At 41.2% G+C, this 20,071-nt stretch overlaps 1 protein-coding gene across 1 annotated transcript in view; it reads left to right on the plus strand.

Annotated features, from left to right (window-relative positions):
• The window catches only part of PELI2 (pellino E3 ubiquitin protein ligase family member 2), a 66,226-nt gene that overhangs the window by 17,635 nt on the left and 28,520 nt on the right, over positions 1-20,071 (plus strand). The window contains exon 2 of the mRNA XM_021534638.3: positions 6,950-7,079. Coding sequence (XP_021390313.1) covers positions 6,950-7,079 — 130 coding nt within the window. The remainder of the gene's footprint in view (positions 1-6,949; positions 7,080-20,071) is intronic.

A 20,071-nucleotide genomic window follows, 5' to 3' on the forward strand; every position in this document is an offset into this window, starting at 1 on the left:
GGAATCTTGGAGGCAGCTGGATGTGTGGTGTAAATAAAGCTGTTTAAAAGCAGTTCTTACACAATCCATTTGGTATTTGCAAGCCAAGAGCATCCTTTAACTTTCTGGATAGAGTGAAGTTAATACAGATCAGGTGGGTTTTTCTTGAAGTGCCTGTATTACGTAAACTAAACATGCATGAGCATTAGTCAGCTGTATTTTCTATAAATATTCTCCTGAACCAAACTTGATTGTTTTATTACTCATATGTTACAACTGTTGTAATAGCAGCGTAGTCCTGCTGGTGCTGGAAGGGAATGTGTGGAGTGGAATAATTAAAATAATGAGTTAACCTGATCTGTAGGGTACCAGATTCTTTCATCTCTTGGTGGGTGGAGGTGGGGGAAACAGGAGGAGGCCACAGCAACCAGGAATAGCTTTTCCCCTTCCCTAAACCAAAAGAATGACCAGTTCTGCTCCAGAACACCAGGGAATAATTAAGGTCACCCTGGAGAACCTGAGCTACTGCACATATGACTTCTTGTGGTGTTCCAGTAGATAAAGTTCTACTTAATTTGTATATATACCCTGTGAAGGAGTAAAGTAGGTGCAGCTTATCTGATCTGCAGTAGGTGCCTCTGAAAGCTTTTTTTTTTTTTTTTTTGTGGTGTACCTAACCTTTTACTGTGTGCTCAGCTAATCCATGGGGCTGGCTGGGTGGATGTGAACATAAAAGTTCTGTGAGTGTAATGTGAGGCTTTGGGGCCAGCTCGCTGCTGGGTTCCTGATGGTGGGAGCAACTTTTGAAAGGTAGCTAAAAAAAGTAATTAAAAGTAATTCCTAATCCTGAGCCAGTGATGCAAATCAGCCTTTTCTCTGAAAAATCTGGGGTCATGGCACAGATTGGGCAAAGCTGCATTTCACTGAATCACTGCAGCCTCTGTGAAGGCTGGAGGACAGTACAGTGAGCAGTAAACAAAGCAAGGAGTACTAAAATTTGGTGTTGGGGAGGAGAAGGCTTGTGAGCACACAGGGCTGATCACTGTCCTGAGTGTTCCAAAAGTGCTGGAGAAGGGAATGCTTCCTGAAGTGTTTTATGATAGTAAAATGACTTTACAAATGCAAGTTGTAAGAACAAACACTTGTCTCAGAAGAAGAAAAAACCTCCCTCAAACTGATTATAGCCAAAATTAATAACTCCAACGTAGCTTTCTTATGGATAATCAAGTTCACAGATGCCAAAACATTGCTTTTAATTGGGTGAAGAGATGAGATTATTTGGGACTTTGGAACTTGTTGGTTTGGATTTTCTTGCTCTGCAGGAAGACTGGCTTTGTTAAGCTGTACGACTGGTAGTGATTAGGAAGCATTTATGCCTATGGAGATGTCTTAGCCAGCAGAGTCTGAGGTGGGACTGTCTTTCACTCAGGACTCCCTCCCAGGTTACATAAACCAAAGGTCTTGGATCAGTGGCTTTTTGTTAATCAAAGGATGGAAGCCCTTTGGTTATGCTAGGAGTTGCTTATTGCTGTAGCCTTTCTACTTAATGCTACTTTAGTTTTGTGTTTGTAACGACTTAAAGCATTTTCCTTCAGAAAGAAAGCAGAATCTGATGGGAATGAATTTTCTAGCAGGTGAGCCTGCTGTGGGAAGGAAGAGAGAACAGGTTGTTTAAGCTCTTTGGTGGCTTTGGCAGGAAGTGCAGGAGACTTGCTTGACCTGGATCTCCCTTGCTGTGTGCATGGGAAAGTTTTAACTCTAAAGATATTGAAACACAGTGGGGAGGCCTGGATCTTCCAGAGGTGTCATGGATGGACTGGATCAAGCCTTTGGGTTGGGGATGGAGCAGGTGACTCTGCCAGCTCTGTTTTTTGTCACTCTGTGGTCAGAAAGCAGCTGTACATTTTTCCAAAGGTGCAGTGGGGAAAGGGAACCTTCTGGTCAGTCAAGTCTTGTTCAGTGCCTGGGGTTGAGGGCAGCAAGGATAAAACAATATAAATAAAACAGTATCCTCCTTCCAGCCTCCAAGAAACCTCAGCATTAAAGGTGATCCTTGCAATCTGTTGCAGAGATTTGTGAAGCCCTGAGTGTTCGAGGAGCAGCCGTGTGTTCACTGCCAGGATTCCCCGACAGGAATGGGATTAGCAAAGCTCTGGTGGTGGAGCTGCTTCTGGAACAGACATTGGGGCATGCAGTCAACTGGAGACAAGCTGAGACCTAAATTCATATTGAGTTAATACCTGTGACACTGATAGAGCACCAGAGAACACAGTTCAGAGGAGGAAGTGAACCAGGAGTATCCCTGGAGTTGGTACAGAAGTACTCCTTAGCTTTGCTTTTGCTGTTTGGCAGCTCTTCCCCGTGAGATTAAGTTTGAGAATAACTCCACTGTTCTGTTTCACTGAAATTCTCAGATAACTGGCAGACAGCAACTGCTTGTTTTCTGAAGCTGTGATGCAGAAAAATGTGTTTGGAATAATTCTTGCCATTTTTTAAAAAAGAGGAAATTGTTAGCCATTCTTTTGCTGAAATATTACTAGACACAAAATGAGTTGTTGAGGCTGATACAAGGAAAGAGGGCGTAAAGACTGAAGTACTGGCAGTGATATTATATAAAGGGAGACACAAATACACTTATTTTGTTGTCAGCTTTGTGTATGTTGAAGCTTTCTGTTTGTATTTTGCTATAAACTTGTGACTTTTTTAATGTGTGTTCAAGGGAGGGAGTGCTGGATACTTCAGCAGCAGGAGAATTTTCCTGTTAGTCAGGACTTGAGTGTGGAGCTGTGAAAAGCTCTGGGACTGGGTGATGCAAAGGTGAATAATGTATCTTTAGCCTTCATATGTGGTGGATGTCATGATAGCTGTAGGACTGCAGTGCTTCCAAGGGAATCTCTCCTTCTCCCTGCTGTTTTCTATGTTGCTGATACAAGTGCTTCTGTGGCTTTGCAGTGGGCTGGAGAGTAAGGAATGTGGTTTTAAAACTGAACTTAAAACATAAATCTAGTTTTGTTTCCCCTTCATGTGAACCAAGGAGAGAAGCAGTGGGAACGAATTAATAAATGAAAGGGAGACTGCTGCTTTTGGCAGTGGTGTGGGACCACACTGGTTCAGGGAAGTGAAAATACAGTGTAAGCACAACCTGAATTTTGCTATGTGCAGAGTATGTCTACAGGATTCTACCAAATATGGGATCAGAATGTACTTACAAGGGAACATTTAGTCTGATTTTGCTTCTGCAGCTTTATTGTTTAGTGAGCAAAGATGTGCTGTTTGACTCACTAAAACTATGGAAACAACCAAACTGCAGCATCTCATCTGTTTATAGCCAAATCTGTCATTTGGGATGGTTTCCATCCAAAAATGATGAGGTGTGCTGTATATCTGTTAGTAACAGACAAGAAAAGCCAAGTTAAATTTCTCTTTTTTTGTCTGGGGGAAATGCTACCAGTGAAAATCAGGAGTTGTTCAGTTTTAGTCTTTAGGGAGGTAGTTTGCATAGGTATGCAGAAGTATGTAAGTTTAAGATGCTTGCATTTTGATAGCATTGCAAAAGAAATCAGCTACATGCAGCACCTTCAATGTCAACTAGTACATACTTTAATTCTAAGGGTGCCTTCCTTGAGTTGAAGTGACATTTACTGAGGTGCAGGTCAAGATTTAGAGCTGCTGTACCAAGATTTACTCTTTACCACTGTCTAGGCTGGATTTGTTTTTTTTTAAACAAAACCAAAATAAACATAAACCAAAAAAGCTTGTGTAACAAGCCTTCTGACAAATAGTTCAAAGCTTGTTGCTGATCTCTGAAGTAGACAAGTCCTTGTAGTAGTACAAGTAGTACAAGACTTGTAGAAAGTAGGAACTTGCACAGTGGACTGTGGGAGAGAGCATGTGTGGTCTTGCTCTCCAGACAGCCCTGAATCCAGGCAGAGAAGAAGCTTTCATTACACATCCCAGCCATGGGAAAAGCTTAATTGGAGTTTGCAGCTCAGTGTATACCAAACTCTTCAAGTGTTTGATGTAAATCTGTAGGAAACTGGCTTTGGTAATTATGGTGCCCCTAGCCCATGCCAGCACCACTCCCTTATTTGCAAGGAATAGTGCTATCAACTGAGATAATTATCCCAGGAGGTTTCATGATGCAGCTTGTCCCAGTACTGCTGTCCCTGAGAAGCATTTGGAAAAATACAGGACTGCTCCTTCCACGTGTGGTGGTCTGATGAACATCTGGAGAACTTCCAAAGTGCCCCACAGATCTGTGTGGGGACAGGGATGCTCTCAGAAATTATTGTTTTGTTGCTGTGACATTGATTTTTTTCCTAGCTTGTTTATTAGTTGGAAACAATATTTGTTCCAGGCTTTTTGGTGGGTGGAGAATTCCAGCTGCAGGTTCTTTTGGTGGTACTGAGAGAAGCAAAAAGCTGTGTGCTCAGGTGCTGGTCCCTAAGCTGGTCCTGGAGCTTTTGGAGGAGTGCAGAGGAGAAAGGAAATGGCTCCTTGTGGAGTGACTTTGTGAGAAGAAGTGTTTGGTGATGGGGAATTTGTGTCCTCTAGTCTTGTCCCTTCTCCTTACATGATTCCATCTCATTCCACCCTCATTTTTTTTCCCCTTCTAAAACATGTGTGTGTCCCTAGGAATTGTCCTAGCTCTTTCTACCATTGTTGGATCAAAATCAGACTTGAAGGTCTATAATTGAAGCTTAGCAAATCATAAAATTACCACTCAGTTCCTCCTGCCCTTTGTGGAAATGAAATGTAGAAATGTGGGCACAAGGAGAACCATCATGAGAATTTATCAGTGCTAATCAGGATGAATGAGTTCAGCGTTCACTTTGCTTGTGTTTGAATACTCCAAGAGATCTTTTAACCTTGAGCTTCTTTATTTATGTATTTTAAAAGTAATTAAACTCCACAGAGACCTGAAATGGAGTGGACTGCCCCAGTTAAAATTGTGTTCTGAAAATGAGGGAAAAAACCCCCCAGACAAGAAAGCCCTACTTGCCTGGTTTTAACTTCCAATAGAAGTACTTTAATTCAGAACTATTTAGCAGTTACACAAGTATAAGGAAAAATCAATAATTACAGAATTTAAAGCTAGCAATGTTAATATATAGTACTATATATTAACCTATAATATGTTAATATATAGTACTATATATTAACATATTATATCATTATATATAATTTTATATGTTATATATCTGATTATAATATATATTATATTCCCTATTTTTGAGGGAATTGTTACTTTTTTAGGTTTCCAGATAAAAATACTTGTAGAAAGAATGTTGTCTTCAGCAAGTTAAAGCTTGCTGGCATATCCCTGATAATAGTGTCTTTGAAAGAAAGCATGTGCATATACCCAGGGAAATTAAAGTGGAGAATCAAATAACTCCTGTTTGAAGTGCTGGTATGTAAGCTGCTTGTGGAACATTTTGATGTCTCTTTCTAGAGATTGGCCTCTTGTGATGAGGATCCACAGGCTGCACTTCTCTGGAGTAGAGTTAATAGCAAATTTCCAAGGTGCAAGTAGGCCTGGCATGAAATAATAGTGATTTATTCCTGTTGGTTTTGTGCTGTGTTAGGGAATCTCCTTTAATGCTCCAGAAAGACTCAGTAGTTTTCCCTGTGAAAATGGGAGTGAGAGGACAAGTTCAGCTGGAAGTCTCTCAACTTTCTATGTGGCTTTAGCATCATGTATTAAACATGCATTTTTTAAATGTCTGGGTTTTAAGTTCTAGAGCAGTGAGATTTGAGATAATTTTTATCTTAAATCTAGTCCTGCTTGTGCAGCAGTCTTGCCTTTGGGATTCCTAGAAGGGTAGGAGGCTCTCCAAGTGCATTTTCCTGTCACACAAATAGTTACATATACAGGATATAATGATAAAAAAAAAATATATTCTGTGTTACTGCATTGCTGCCTCTTTCCTTTTCATATTCTTTTTCTGCCTGCTGTGTTAACCTGTAATCATAAAGACTGGAGGAGAGGGATACATGAGATCAGTGTAGAACAGATCTCACCAGTAAGACAGAAGAGATTTATCAGTGGAGTAACATCTGTAGTTTCTTGGGTAAAAGTCTGAAATCTCTGAGGATCAGGCATGGAAGATTCAGTAAAACCCTGAAAGCTCTTCCAGCTGAGAGTTGGCAGGAATGGTGGTAAAAAGCTTTTATCTGACCCAAATCTTGGGGGTGAGGTGACTGTGAATTCCATGCTCATGCACTGCGAAGAAATTTCCAGTTGATCCCTTCCCTGGGGAAGGAGCTCTGTCCCCTTGAGGCTTCAGACTTCTCTGGATAATTAATCCATTGGGTCTGTGTCCTCAGGGAGAGATGAAAGAACTGTCGAGGGCTCCTGTGTTACACCTGATAAAGAAAATCATTAGTGAGTCTTCAGATAGCCACATAAATTAAAAACACTTGCATCCTCTTAGTAATTAATAGATGAAGCCTTTAGGATTAAAGTTCTGTAAAAAATGGGGGAGACGCAACTAGAAAAGCATTCTGTGTGCGTAGAATTCCTTTCTCAGTTTTACTTGCTCCTAAATGACTTTGATTTTCCTGTTGCCCCTGTTCTTCCTCCAGTCCTGCTTGAGGTGTGGGCAGATAGGTGGTAAGGTAATAAAACATTTTAGCACTCCTCACATTCTGAAATTAAAGTGAAGATGTAGAGTTTGTTCTTTTAAATTCCTTTGATTCTAGAGGTGAAGAAGTGTTTCTGTGGCTGAAAAACTGGCTGTTTCATTTGTAGTCAATTCCTTTTAAATGAGAATAAAATTTCAACCATTGATAGGTAAAGAATGTTTGAATGCTCAATTCAGGAAGCAAAACTTAGCCTGACTGTTAATTTTTTTTATTTTGCCCCATGCATTTGAGGATACCAGAATATTGTGGCCAAATTACCTCTCTCTCCTTTGCTGCTTTCCAAACTGGTGGTGTTCTATGCTAAACTTTTCCCCCTTATTTCCAGGTACAATGGATCCCTTCCAAATGGTGACAAGGGGCGCAGGAAAAGCAGATTTGCCCTTTATAAACGATCTAAAGCAAGTGGAGTTAAACCCAGCACTGTCCATGTCATCTCTACTCCTCAGACATCAAAGGTATGTGACACATATGGCAAATCCTGGTTTTTGATGATCCTGAGTGGAGAGCAGCTTGGGTATTGCTGCTGATTTACCTTGCTGCCAGTTTATTCTGTGCTTGTAGGATGCTTTGGTTTAATGAAGAGGCTGCAGTGGATTTGCTTTCTGGGGTATATAGCTTTAATCCAGTTACCTGTTTAAAATAGGCTGTAAGCTCAGGTATGAGATAATCTGACCTTCCTGCCCCTGTTCAGAAATCTGGCTGTCAGTGCTGACTGTTCTGAGCCATAGAGTACGTGGGATAAAAACACAAAAAGTAGTTTAGTTTCTTTCTCACTGGAGTGATCCTTCCTCTTCAGGAAGATAACTGACGTGCTGTAAAAAATGTTCTGATCCCTTTAGGCCTTTCATTTTTCTTCCTAATAATGAAACTGTACAAATTTTTACTTGAAGTTTAGCGTGGGTGAAGGAGGAAAAGCAGCAAGGTTAACATATTAACATAGTAACATATTAATGTATAGAACTGTCCAGGTTAGAATTCTGGTGGTGGAATGTATTTCAGGCTGTAAATGCTCTTCCTGTCTCTCTTCTCAAAGCCTTTTTCTTAAAGCAAGAAATGAGAGTAGAGTTTATGGCAAACTGGAGGAGGAGGAGTTAAGTGGTGGACTCATACAAGAGGGAAATGTACTTCACTGAAGTATCTCTTGGGATATTTCAGTGAGAACTTCCACTGTGCTCAGAAATGTGTTGTCTGACTTGAACCAAGAGAAGGATGTTGTTTAATACATAGTATGGCATTGTTTTATTTTCTAATACACAATATATGCCTAAACTTGTCAAAATACACAATGTCAGAGCTTGTTCTCTTTGAACATAGTATAGAGCTTGCCTGCTGCTGAGAAATGTGGAGTCTTTTGGATTAAAAGTTACAGGAAATATTTTACAGTTTTCTTGTTATCAAAATGAAAGCTTTTGTGAGTTAAATCTTCCTGATGAAATCAACCTTCAGAATAGAGCTGTAGTATATGTTGGTAATTCTAGTTTGTTGCTTAAAATATAACAAATGGGGGAAAAAAAGTGTTTTACATAGTGGATGAAAATATACATATGTTCTCACTGGATGATCTTAAGCATTTGGACTGCAGATAGTATTTCAGCATTTGAGTTGCAAAATATTTAAACACCTGGCAGACACCACAAGGAATCTGGTTAATGTTCATCTGTGGTGTTATTGTAGTACAGATAAAATATGTGTGCTGTACAAATTAGTGCCCTTATAAAGATAGCAGAGGGATCTGGGACATTAAAGCCTTTCCTCTGAGCATTTGGACTCGGGTAGATGTGTCAAGTTGAATGTATTTTGCACTTTCTCTGAACCCTTAGAAAAGAGCTTTTGTGTACTTGTGCTGCTGTCTGGGGCAGGGCTGGTGGATGTGTGCCAGAACAGTGGTGCAGTGGCTCTCAGTGAGTGCTCTTCCATGCACAGAAAGGACACTTAACATTTTAAAGATGCTGTCATCAGCTTGTCTCACAACTTAGGCACCAGAGCCTGGATTGTTTTACTGAGAATTGTTTCTATATGTAACTTGTGTAAATGCCTGAAGAAACCTAGGCTAATAAAGAGTGAACAGCTTAATTCTTAGAAAATAATGGGCAACTTGACCTCAAAAGTTTAGTTGTGCTCTCAGTCTTTCAGTCTTGTATTTAAGAAAGATAAACCAGCAGAGACTTGTGCTGCATAGGATGTTAGAAGAGTTTCCTCCCTTTACATTTCATTTTAACTTTTCAGGTACCAATTTTTTGTTTTGTTCTGCTTGTCTGTCACTGTAAACTGAATCTGTGGGTAAAAAGGCAAGTGTAGAGCACTGATGCTTTTTGGGTGGTGGATTTTGCAGAGGAGGGAGAAGCCCTGACTGCCTTCGTTGGTTTTGTCTCTGACAAACAGAGGCTTGAATAAGGTGCACGGCTGGTTTTGTGCTGATTGCATTAATGCAGCAGCTCAAGAACTGTAGCTGTCGCCAATTTTAAGTTCGTGTGTCAGCCTGAACACTGCAATAGATGGAAAGAGGATGCTTGTCATGTTCCATTGTCCCTGCTGTGCAGGTGTCAAGGACAGCTGGAGTAGCAATGGCTTCAGTAGTAAATTTAGCTGAGCTAATTACATATGAATCACTGCCTTTTGTTTGTTTTCTTCCACTGAGCGCTTGTTTTTTGCCACTTTGCCTTCTGAGGTGCTGAAGAAAATTCAGAAATATTTGGCCTTCTGAGGGTATATGGGTATATTTAGGGGGAAAGCAGTGCATAGGGTAGTAAGTCTCAAGTTTTTTCAGAGTTGCTGTCATTGTTAAAATACAGAGGAATCTCTTCAACATTATGCACTGGACTTTAAAACCCATTTTATTAACTCTGTGCTTAGGCACCATTCAGTACATTTTGTGGTGTCCCCTGTTTGATTTTTTTCCAGCATTGTCAGAATTGGTTTTACTGTAAGAAAGAGCTTAAAACTCTTCTGCTGTCCTAAGCTTGTCTGTGTGGATATGTCTGGGATAGAGGTTTGGGGAATAGGGGACTGTGAGTCTTCATTAACTGAGTAAGGATCTTTATCAAGATTTTAATAATCCACTTTGCTGAATTAGAGTTTTTTTCAAAATCATCCCATTACAGGGGAGGCCATTCCTTGCCTCTTGACCTGGGTCTCATGATGAAGAGGAAGGTTTATCAGTCACAGTAACAGAATTTGTGAAAACCTTCCTCTGACTACCAAACTCACAGGTGTAAATTTGCTGTTGGCTCATCATAGGGTTGGTGGTTTTTATTTTCAAGCTTTTGGAGCTGTTTAACAAAGTCAAGTCAGTTGTAATGTTTATTTCATGTAGTTGAGTTGTGTTAACTGTTGTTTTCATGGACAATATTTAATGCTGTGAAACTTCAGTGTCTGCTGGTGTCTGCAATGATTACAGGGTTTACTTGGGCAGAAATTTTCCAGTAAGTGCTGAACTTCAGGTGAGAGTGGGATAAAAGGTTGTCTTTAGAATAGTCACCTGGAAATGATGGGATGCTGAACTGGATTTCTCTGGGTTTTGGGAGGAATAGGGGAGGCCTTCATAAGAGTTTCTTGCATTTTGAGAGTTTGCAGCATTTTTTTTTTTAGTTGGGGACATTTGTGTCTGACAGGGAAAGAGGCGTCTGACTGAAAATGAAACTGCCTTAATACCATAATATTTGGAATAATATGAAACTGGCTTAGTACCATAACATTTGGAATAATATTTGAGGACAGTATATTTTCTTACAGATCTTAAACAGGTCAGTAGTATGCTGTGGAAATACAACTATATGATCCCAAATCCTGCAAAGAGTGGATGGTCCTGTTCCAGTCCACATCCAGTCTCTTGAATGAAGGCTTTCCAGGTTAACACTTTTCCCTGTACAAGCACAGGTGAATCTTCACTCCTCATTGCTTTTCATGACCATCCCTGGCTTCTTGCTGGATGTTGTTAGTTGGGATTCTTTTTGTGGAGCAGTGGCAGAGAACTGCCCCAGTCTCATATGAGAGGGGTGCTGGCAGCTGGCATTAGCACTGAGCTCACTGGTGTTACTGGGAACTCTGATCTTGGAATTCCCCATGACTTTGGCTCTGCAAGCATTTGGATTTCTCTGTTAGCTTTTGGTGCTTCAGAATTATTTCCATGGGCGTGAAGTTTAGAGAAATGAAGAAGGGGCTTCATGTACATTTGAACTACTTGAAGTATGGCATTAGGAAGCAGGAATTGTTGACAGTAGCACTCCAGGATTCATCTGGAAATGTGACTGAATTTCTTTATTACAGCATGGATGGTAATTGAGACTTTTCCAAAGTATTGAGTCAGTGGGCAAGAGAATGTAACTGCTGAGCATTGGAAGTACTCCTTTTTAACCAGAGACGGTTGGGCTTTCTTAAGTGATTGCATGTGTAATAGTGACTCCAGAAAAGATTCCAAATGCCTTTTGAACTGCTGAAGACTTGAAAAACCTCACATTTAATACCTTTTTATGGTGATGTGTCTTGGTATTTATTATGTCTGTCTTTCTTAGGATCAAAGTTTTCCTTTGGTAACCTGTGGTAGATAAAGGCAACCTATTTTCTCCCCTATGAAATTACTATTTCAAGCTGACTGAGGAAGATCTCTCTTGACTTCCAAGTCCAGTTACCTGCCGAGTTGGCTTCTGCTTTGTGCTATCACAACAGCAGCTTGGCTAGTCACTGGCTGGGTTCCTGCAGCTCTAATCAAGTTTCCTGCTGCTGCTGGAGAAGAACAAAACACAGCCATACGAATAATTATTAGGTCGGGGAGAGAGCTGCAATTTGTGCTTTGAGTGACGAGAGAAAATGAAAGTATAGGATTCTTGTGATTAGTTATCTACTGTAGCTACTGCATCTGCTTTGACGCACTTTGAATTGGGAGTAAAAAGCCACAAATCCTTTTGGCACTGACAGCTTTTTGGTGCTCATTGTGAATGAGAGCTGTAGAGCTCAGCTGCTGTCGGGAGGATGCTGTGTCTGTCAGTGGCTTCTTTCTTTCCTGTTGGGCTTATTTATGGTCTAATCAGTTCATGGAGCACTAATTTGTTCTGAAGTGACTTAATCACATAGGTGTCTCAAGAGCCCTGGCTTGTGCAGAAGCAGCTTTTTCTTGGCTCATCAGACTGAGTCTGCTTGAATAATAGTTTCCTTGGTGTAATGTCCTTTTCTTCTATTAAATGAGCATCATTTTAATGTGCTAACTCCCTACCCCAGCGCCCTTGCAAATAGCAGAGAATGGTTAGGCAGAAGAAGATGGTTACACCAATTTCACTGGTAGGGCTGAATAAATAACAACCCTTACTCAGTTTGAAACCCTCCCTCCTGAGCTTTTGGGTCCTGTGGAGCAGAATGCATGTCAAAGGTTTTGGAAAATAATTTTATAGTGTTTTCTAACAAAACCCAGATGTTTAGTGAAGGAATAGGAATTAAAAATTGCTGAGGTCTACAGCAATTATTTTTTTATGACTTAACGTTGCTTTTTGTTTTCGTGCTCTCCCTTCAGAGGATAAAAAAAAAAATCAAAAAATGCTTTCCTTGTAAATTCTCTTTAAACTACATCTGCTCTAAATCAATATTTTAGAGCAGATTTTACTTGAATGTGGTGCCCTTTGAAAGCAGAGGAAGATGCAGTGATCAGCAGGGCTGGTGTCAAGAAACTGGGGAACATTTCATTTCCCCGTATGCTTCCCCTTGGCTTCCCGCGGGGAGCCAGGCTGTGGAAGCACTGCTGTGCAGGATCTGTCACTTTGCAGTTCCTTGACCATGTCAGAAATAACCTGGGGGGTTTGGGCTTGTGAGAATGCAGAACCAGAGAAAGGAGAAGCTGCATCTCAGCTGAGGTTTAAATGCTGTAGTGTAAGGTCAGACACTGCAAATCCCACTGCCCATCACGGAATGTCCTGGATTTCTTTGTGCCACGGGAAAAGCGGCGCGTAGGATTTGTACTGGAGACAGCAGAGCCACTTGTTTCACTGGAAGATGAAAATTTCACAGCTTGAGCTTAATGTAGCATGACTTGTTTAAAACTGTCTTGTTCCAGTTTGACTGGTTCCTGCATGCTTCCCCACTGTTCCCCAGAATGTAGAGTGGAAATTTTGGACCACCTGCTGTAGTGGTGAAACTCTGTCCCGTTTCATATTTATTCTGTTTGGACTCTCAATTGCCTGGAATGGACCTGGTCTTAGAAGTGCATGTCTCCTGAGAGCTGGGCTGCTCTGAGCTTCCTAAAGGTCAGGAAAACTCCCCAGTCTGGTTTTGGATGCCTGAGCATCGTATTTCTACCTGTCTGGTGGTACTGCCTTTGGACTTGTTTGGGATAACTCACCCTGCAAGCTGGCAGTACTGAGGGAGATTCTCTTTAGAGTATTAATGTCTAGATGTGGAAAGACGGGTGACTGCTTAGGAAGGCAGGAGCTTCCCCTGAAATGGAAAAAATGTAGCTCCCTCCCTCCAAATTGTTATAAATTTGAAATTAAGGGGCTTTCAAGCAAAAACATGGGAGCAGGAATAACAATTCTTTATTAGGGAAGAAAATAAAATGATAAAATAAACAATGCAGTAAACCACAACAACACTGACAGAGTCAGAATACAACCTGACACCCTGCTGGACAGGGTGTAGGCATCAGTCCAATTGGGAATTATGGCTGCAGTCCTCCTGGAGTGTCAGGTGTGGTTCTGTTGGAGCAGTGATCCTGTAGAAAAGGGTTCAGTCTTCCTCTAAAGATGCAGTGAAAGAGGCAGCTGTTCCTCTGGGAAATCCAGTGCAGGAAAAGCTGTGCTGATGTTTCAGGAACTCAAGATTATATCCAGGTAGGAATGCTTGGCTCCTCCCTCTGGGTGGAGCATCTCACAATGGGATGTTACAGTTCTTATCAGTCATACAGTGACATTCAATAGCCCCTTATCAGCAGGTGTCTCCCCTCAGAGAGGATTGATTGTGGAAGAGATAAGGAAAACTGCTCACTTAACAGATGACAAGTGCCATACAGATGGCAAATAGAATACATCTTCAATCTGGGACAGTTGAAGTGGTGGGGATCTGCTGTGGTGCTCTGGGGCTTGGGTGGGCTGTGCTGGAGCACAGCTGGGAACAGCCTGAGGATTGCAGGGCTTTGTATACAACTGTTGGAGCCTGGGACTGTCAGCATCTATAATACAGGAATTTTTCTTCTCTGTATGGGTTGTTTCATGCTCCGAAGAAAATGCCATGACAAGGGAAACATGGCAGCTGATGATGGATATGCTTTTCTGATATCTCAAACAAAGTTGTCTTAAATGGATGGAACATTGTGTTTTGGAAAAGTCCAAGTCCATACTCATTCCATACTCAGAGTAGGGAATTGTTCTCCTGGAACAGGGGAGTTGGAACTTCATCAAAGAGGAGATGAGACTTCTCTGCTCCAAGGCTTTGTTGAGAGGGGCAATTATTTTGAAAACACAAAAAGCAATTGAAGCATCATGGGCCAACAGCAACTTTCCAAAGAAACAAACAGCTGCTACTCCTGTTTTACAAATTAGAAAATGCTTGTCTTCCAGAGTGCTGAGAGATTTTGTTGATGTAAAGAACAAAATCTAAATATTTCTCTTTTGGGGAGTCTCTTATGACTCCATCTGTAAAATGAGTAATGTTATCTGTGTGCCAAGAGAAGAACTAAGTGGGGTGATTCTCTTGTGATATTCAGAGATTCCTCTTTCCACTCTGTAGGTCTCTTGTTTGAGACATGTTTATGCTTTTTTTTGGATGTAGATTTACTTTGTTTTGAGATCCTGCTGAATTGTTCCTATTCAACACCAAAGACCTCACAAATATTTTAGGAGAAAGAAGGGAGTACTTTATCCTGATAATCTCTTTTGAAGGGATGTATGCCCAGCAAAGTGCTTATGGTGATGCTTCATTGGCTGGATGCTTCAAACTCTTCAGCTCTGCATGCAGAAATTCTCTGGCAGTCAGAAAGCAATCCAGAATTCCTTAGCACTCTGGCTTTGCTTTACGAGATTATTTTTTTTTTTATCATCCCTGAGGTGTCCTTCCATGAAAACAAATGAGTCCAGCCACTGGACCTACATCAGAGCTTGTACTTAGGTGACCTCTGTGTCAGACTGAGGGTGTTCTGTACAGACTTGCCTTGAAATTCTGCATGTCTCTTGTCCACAGTGATTCTGCCAGTTCTTCAAGAAGTTCTGGACTCTGCAGATGCCTGCTGTGAGATAATGCTTGTGGTAATCTATACTTTGGGCTTCTAATTTCAGTAGCAGCAGATGCCTATCGCTTTGACTTGAAGTTCATTAAAGGCCCAGCACTCTCAGCTTGCTCTGTTCACTCTTCCCCCAGCTCTGAGGGATCTCCCTTCCACTGAGTTCCCCACAGCCAGGGAATGATGGATGCTTTCCTCTCTGCTTTTGGGTACCAGGGAGAGATATCACTCCCTGGCCACCTGAAAGACTCTGGACTTGGTGCACTGAGCTGAGGGTTGCACATTTCCTGGGACTCACTCTGGGGACTGTGGCCTGAGAACAAGGGCAAGCTGTGAACAGTGATTTATCTGAAACTGGGATCATCCTGAACTGTTGCACTCTCAGCCTGGGATGTTGACAACAACTACCACTTTTGTGGGCCTAGAGATTTTCCTGGGAACCTCTCCTGTTTTGTATGTTTAAGATACTGAGAGACACTCTTCCTCCTCTTTTGCCCTAACCCAGGATAAGAAAAGAGGAAGCAAGTACAGGTTTGATTTTTATGTATTTAGTTTTCTTTCATGAAGCTCATGTGGCCAAAGAAACTCTTGTTCCAGGGTCTGTAGTTGCACAAGTATTTCTTCTCGCAGACTTCACAACTGATCAAAGGGTTAGATGGCAAAGCACTCCCAGTTTACAGCTTGGGTAACTCTTGTGTCTAAAACAATCCTGTTCAGCATTGGTCAGGGGTGTTCTTGAGCAGGGGAATCTGAAAAGAATATGGAACTTCCCTGGTGAGATAAACCACATTTTATATTTGTACTATAGCTATGCAAATCTCTGGGTTTTATTGCTAACCTCAAATTCCAGAGAAGTTTAACAGGGGAGATGGCTTGTTTGTGGGACTAGGACATGCACATTTGCACCCTGGATGACCAGGGAATTTCTGAACCTGTAACAGCTTGCTTGTTCTCCAGCTATTTGGGAAATTCAGTGGAAGCTGTTCTTTGGGGAGTGAGTTAGAGCCTCTGAGGATCAGAGCTTCTGTTCCCCAGACAGTGCTGTGCTCTTCCTAACAGAACTGTGCTGTTGCTCTTTCATTCAGCTTTATTTCAGCTGCATGAGTCCAGAATTCCAGAAGAGGTAATTAGAGATCATATGGTTCAGAGAAGGTGAGGGAGAGGTGCTCTTTTGTGCTTGAGGTTTTTAGAGAGTTTGTGAGTATTACTAAAGCAGAACTACTTCTGTGCTGGATAAATGCAAATAAAATCATGTGAATGATCAAGGACCCCTTCAGTGGTTATGAACAGATTTCTGTACTTTGTACCTTTAAGGCAATGGACTTTAAATATACAAGCTTACTAGTTTTGAATTTTCTACAAAGGTTTAGAGGGAATGTTGAAGAGGATAGCGAGAGCAAATGCACAAAAGTTGGAAGGGCGCCTGAAAGAAATTTTGGGAAGGCTTTGTGGATTGCTTTTGACTTTTAGCCTTCCTATAACAGCATTTATCATTAAAAACTTTGGACAATAGGCTACAGTGTAAAACATGCAGAAATTTTTCCTCCTCCTTGTTATCTCTATGTTAGCATTTGGTTTTCCAGACTTCTGTCTTTTCTTCAGCCCACCAAAGAACCTTCCACTGCTGAAGGTCAGGAATGAGGCAGTGCCTTGGTGGTCCAGGTGGGAGGCAGGGAGGGACAAAGCTGACCTTGCTTCAGCATGGGAAGCTGCTCCCAGATTGTTCCCAAAGAAAAGCTGGCCTTGGAAAGCTGGATTGTGAAACTTGTAAAAGCGCATGAAGTGTTCTCCCTAACTCATCCCTCTTCCTCCTCCTCAAAGCTTTCTCAAGTCTTTGTTTGGTGTTTTGTCACAAAAATTGACTCTGTTGCTACTTGGGTATAATAAATAAACTGCAGAAGTCAAAACAAAATGTTTGCAATTTTGTTGGAGAGACAGCCCATGCTGAATGTCTTAAAATATCCCTGTGTTATGATCTTGCCTGTTACTGGAAACACTCTAATTCTCATTTCCTTGGTTAAAAATACCTTGGTTATTTAATGTTGTCTCTTGGTATCTTTGCACTGTAGTAGCAAATACTTCTGGGGTTGAAAGTACCACTGTGCCATTATGTGATGCATATAAAAACAAGGCTCTTTCTAAGGAATCTTTATTTCATCTCCAGATGAAGATGCACTTGCTAAATTTAGAGGTAGGGCTCTGATTTTTCTCTGACTGCTGAGGAATTCTCTGTAGAAATCCTCTGATTAAAATTGAGCCATAATGCTAAATAAAAATATATGTGCACTCCAAATACAGCATGACAAGGGAGAACACCATCATCCAGTGTGGCACTGTGAATGCACCGAGGTTTTTCCAGGCTGAAGTAGTAATTGGTTTTTACTTGGTGGCAGTGAGTTACCTCATTTAGCCTTAAAAACACTAAACCACTTTGAAACAGGAGTGTGGAGGCACCTTCCTCAGTCAAAGGCTTTGATGGCTTCAAACACATCTGTGAAAAGGAGAAGATTTTGAAATTTAACAACTGATGCTTCTGCCTCAGGTTGGACTGGGGCTATGCAAAGGCTGAGAGGTGATAGTTGTCTCAACAAGTGGATGTTAGAATTTCCATGGAGCTGCAACCCATTCTGTTCCAGTGTTTACCAGGTAATGTTTGGCTGCAGCATTAGTGGTGGAGCAATAATGTGAATTGGATGATTTCTGATAGCCAAAGAGTCTTGCTCCCAGCTCAAGGAAACAGTCCTGCCTTGGTTTATTCTGAATAAGGCACTTTGCATTAGGTGAAAGCCCACAACAATGCTCCAAGTCCAGCAGTGGAGACCATCCTTCCCTGTGGCAGCCCAGTGGAGAAAGCAGTGTCAGGGTCATGGAGGCTGGGGCTGGAGCTGTGTTGGGACATTTTGGAGGATGCTGAAGGCTTGGCTGGGCAGGTTTGGGCTCTGCAGGCTCAGGGGTGGCTCAGCTGAGCAGCACGTGCCACTTTAGAGCGTGTGGATTTGGTCAAGCTCCAGTGAGTCAGCTGTATCCAGAAGGCCATACCAATTTTGGTATCTTAGTTGCTGATACAAGCCTGGCTGAAGGTCACCCCAGAAGGAGCTGTAGCCAGTTTGTGTACATGGGATGTTTGACAGCTTGGGAGCCTCATGTAATCCATTGTCCTTTGGTCATTTTTCTGCCAAAACCTTGAGTGTCTGCAGAGTCATCTTCTGAACTCCTGCCAGGATTCGGGTACTCTTTGTTTTGAAGTCAAGGAAGTTGTCTTCAAGGAAATGTCATATCCAGAATCATTTGTTAATTGTGCATAAATGGTGCATAGGCTGTGTTTTAGCAGTACTTGCCCAGCTTTCACTTGCCTACTTGTGAAATGTGTTGTTAGCACCAGGAGAAATTAATAAATCACAGATATAATCTGTGTATCTAATCAGCCTGTCCAGTGTTCCAGGATTATCTGAGTCTTGTGTTTCTCAGGCTTGATTAACAGGAAGGAGAGAGCACTTAGGACACTTGTTACAGGTACATGATGTCTCTTCTTTATCACTTACATTTTTCCTGTTTTATATCAATGTGTATTCGAAGAATAGTGAAGATAAAAAGTAGATTTTCTTTAAAACAAATCCTCCTTATTAAAATATTATGTACTCCAGACTGTACTATCTCCAGACTGGTAAAAGCCTGCACATTTATTTGCCATGATGGTTTGCTGTTTATGCACTTCCTTTATTTTGTTCTTTTCTTTGTTTGTTTATGCATGGATCTAGATACCATGTTCCTCTTATTACTGAAATAGATGAGCAGTGTTAAAGAAGGCTTACAAACTATTGGGAGGGAGAATGTAATTTACAATTACAATTCTTTCTCATGAAACATTCACTACTTTTAAGTCTATTTATTTAGTGCCTGCTAACTACAGCCAGGATGATGATGATTGAATGCTTTTTCATGCAGGCTCATGGAGACTTGAAGTGGAATAAGATTCACCTTTGGAATTCACTGAGATAACTTTGTCAACAGCAAGAAATTGCATGCAAAGTCGAAAGGCCAAGAATGTGCTGAATGTTTTGGTATCATCAGTACTGTATTAATCCAATTTCTGATTGTGCCTTGCTGTACTAGTTCTCTATTAATAGTTTCTTATCCCAAGAGTATGTTTTGCTCCACACTGGGAGAAAACACCTTGCCTTGAAAATAGGGTTTGTGGTTCTATTAAAGTGCTTTTGGCAGAAACTAAGATTAATACCTGTCTGAGGCAGGTTGTGTCTCCCTGTCAAGTGGCAGATGGGTTGGTTGTCTGTGTAAACAGTGAGACTTGCTCTCTGATGTGGTGTTCTTGCTGCAAAATTGTTAGGCTGGCACTTAATTCCAACTTTACCAGGATTTTAAAGCATCAAAAATTACGGCTGAAGGGGTTGAATTGAACTCTTTGATAATTGACAGACATGATCTGGCTGTGATAGACTTGTGGAAGGGTGTACAGTATGAACTTTATATGAGAGGATGATGTTTTATGTGGAAATAAACTGATACAGAAGCTTGTGCTTTGTCGTCTTCCCCTTATGCATCACCTCCTGTGCATCTTATAAATGCAGACATAATACAGAGTGTAAAGAAGAAATGGATTTCATGAATTGGTTTGTAAGCCTGAGTTAAAGTCCTGCTGTTATTTTCCTTCCCATTTTCTTCCTTCCCTGCCACTGACCTGTCCTGTGCTGCTCCTCTGCCCCTTTGTCCCTGGGAAGTGAGGGACACCAGGAGTTTAGATGTTGGTTTTTGCTTTTTCTGGTTTGGTCTATCAGTGAGATGCCTTTGAGCTTTTTAGGAAAACATAGCTGAACATTTTCTTTTTGGAAAGAAAAATGTTAAAACTGTACTCATGGGGCTTTAAAAGAGAATTTTCCTTCTCATTTTGCATTTAAGATATAAAACATGTATACACTGTGCTTAGCACTCACTACTGGTGTAGAGCCTTGCTCATTCTGGAATGCACATAAAGTGAAAATAGGCTGGTGTGCTCAGGAGTTGTGAGATTTGTGTCCCAGTTTTCATTCGTAACAACACTTGGACTGTGTTGTTCTGTCACTTCATGTTGGTAATATTTTGATTTTTATTTCTTTTCTCTTGAGCTGGCAAAATGAGTACCTTGTTTTTGCCATAGTGAGTTCTTTGCTGGTCTCTGAACACAAATTGCAGCAGTGCACCAAGAGAGTGGTGGGGATGTATTGACAGGATATTCCATATAATATTATGTTATAT

Source organism: Lonchura striata, chromosome 6 (genome assembly GCF_046129695.1).
Source record: "Lonchura striata isolate bLonStr1 chromosome 6, bLonStr1.mat, whole genome shotgun sequence".
NCBI lineage: Eukaryota > Metazoa > Chordata > Aves > Passeriformes > Estrildidae > Lonchura > Lonchura striata.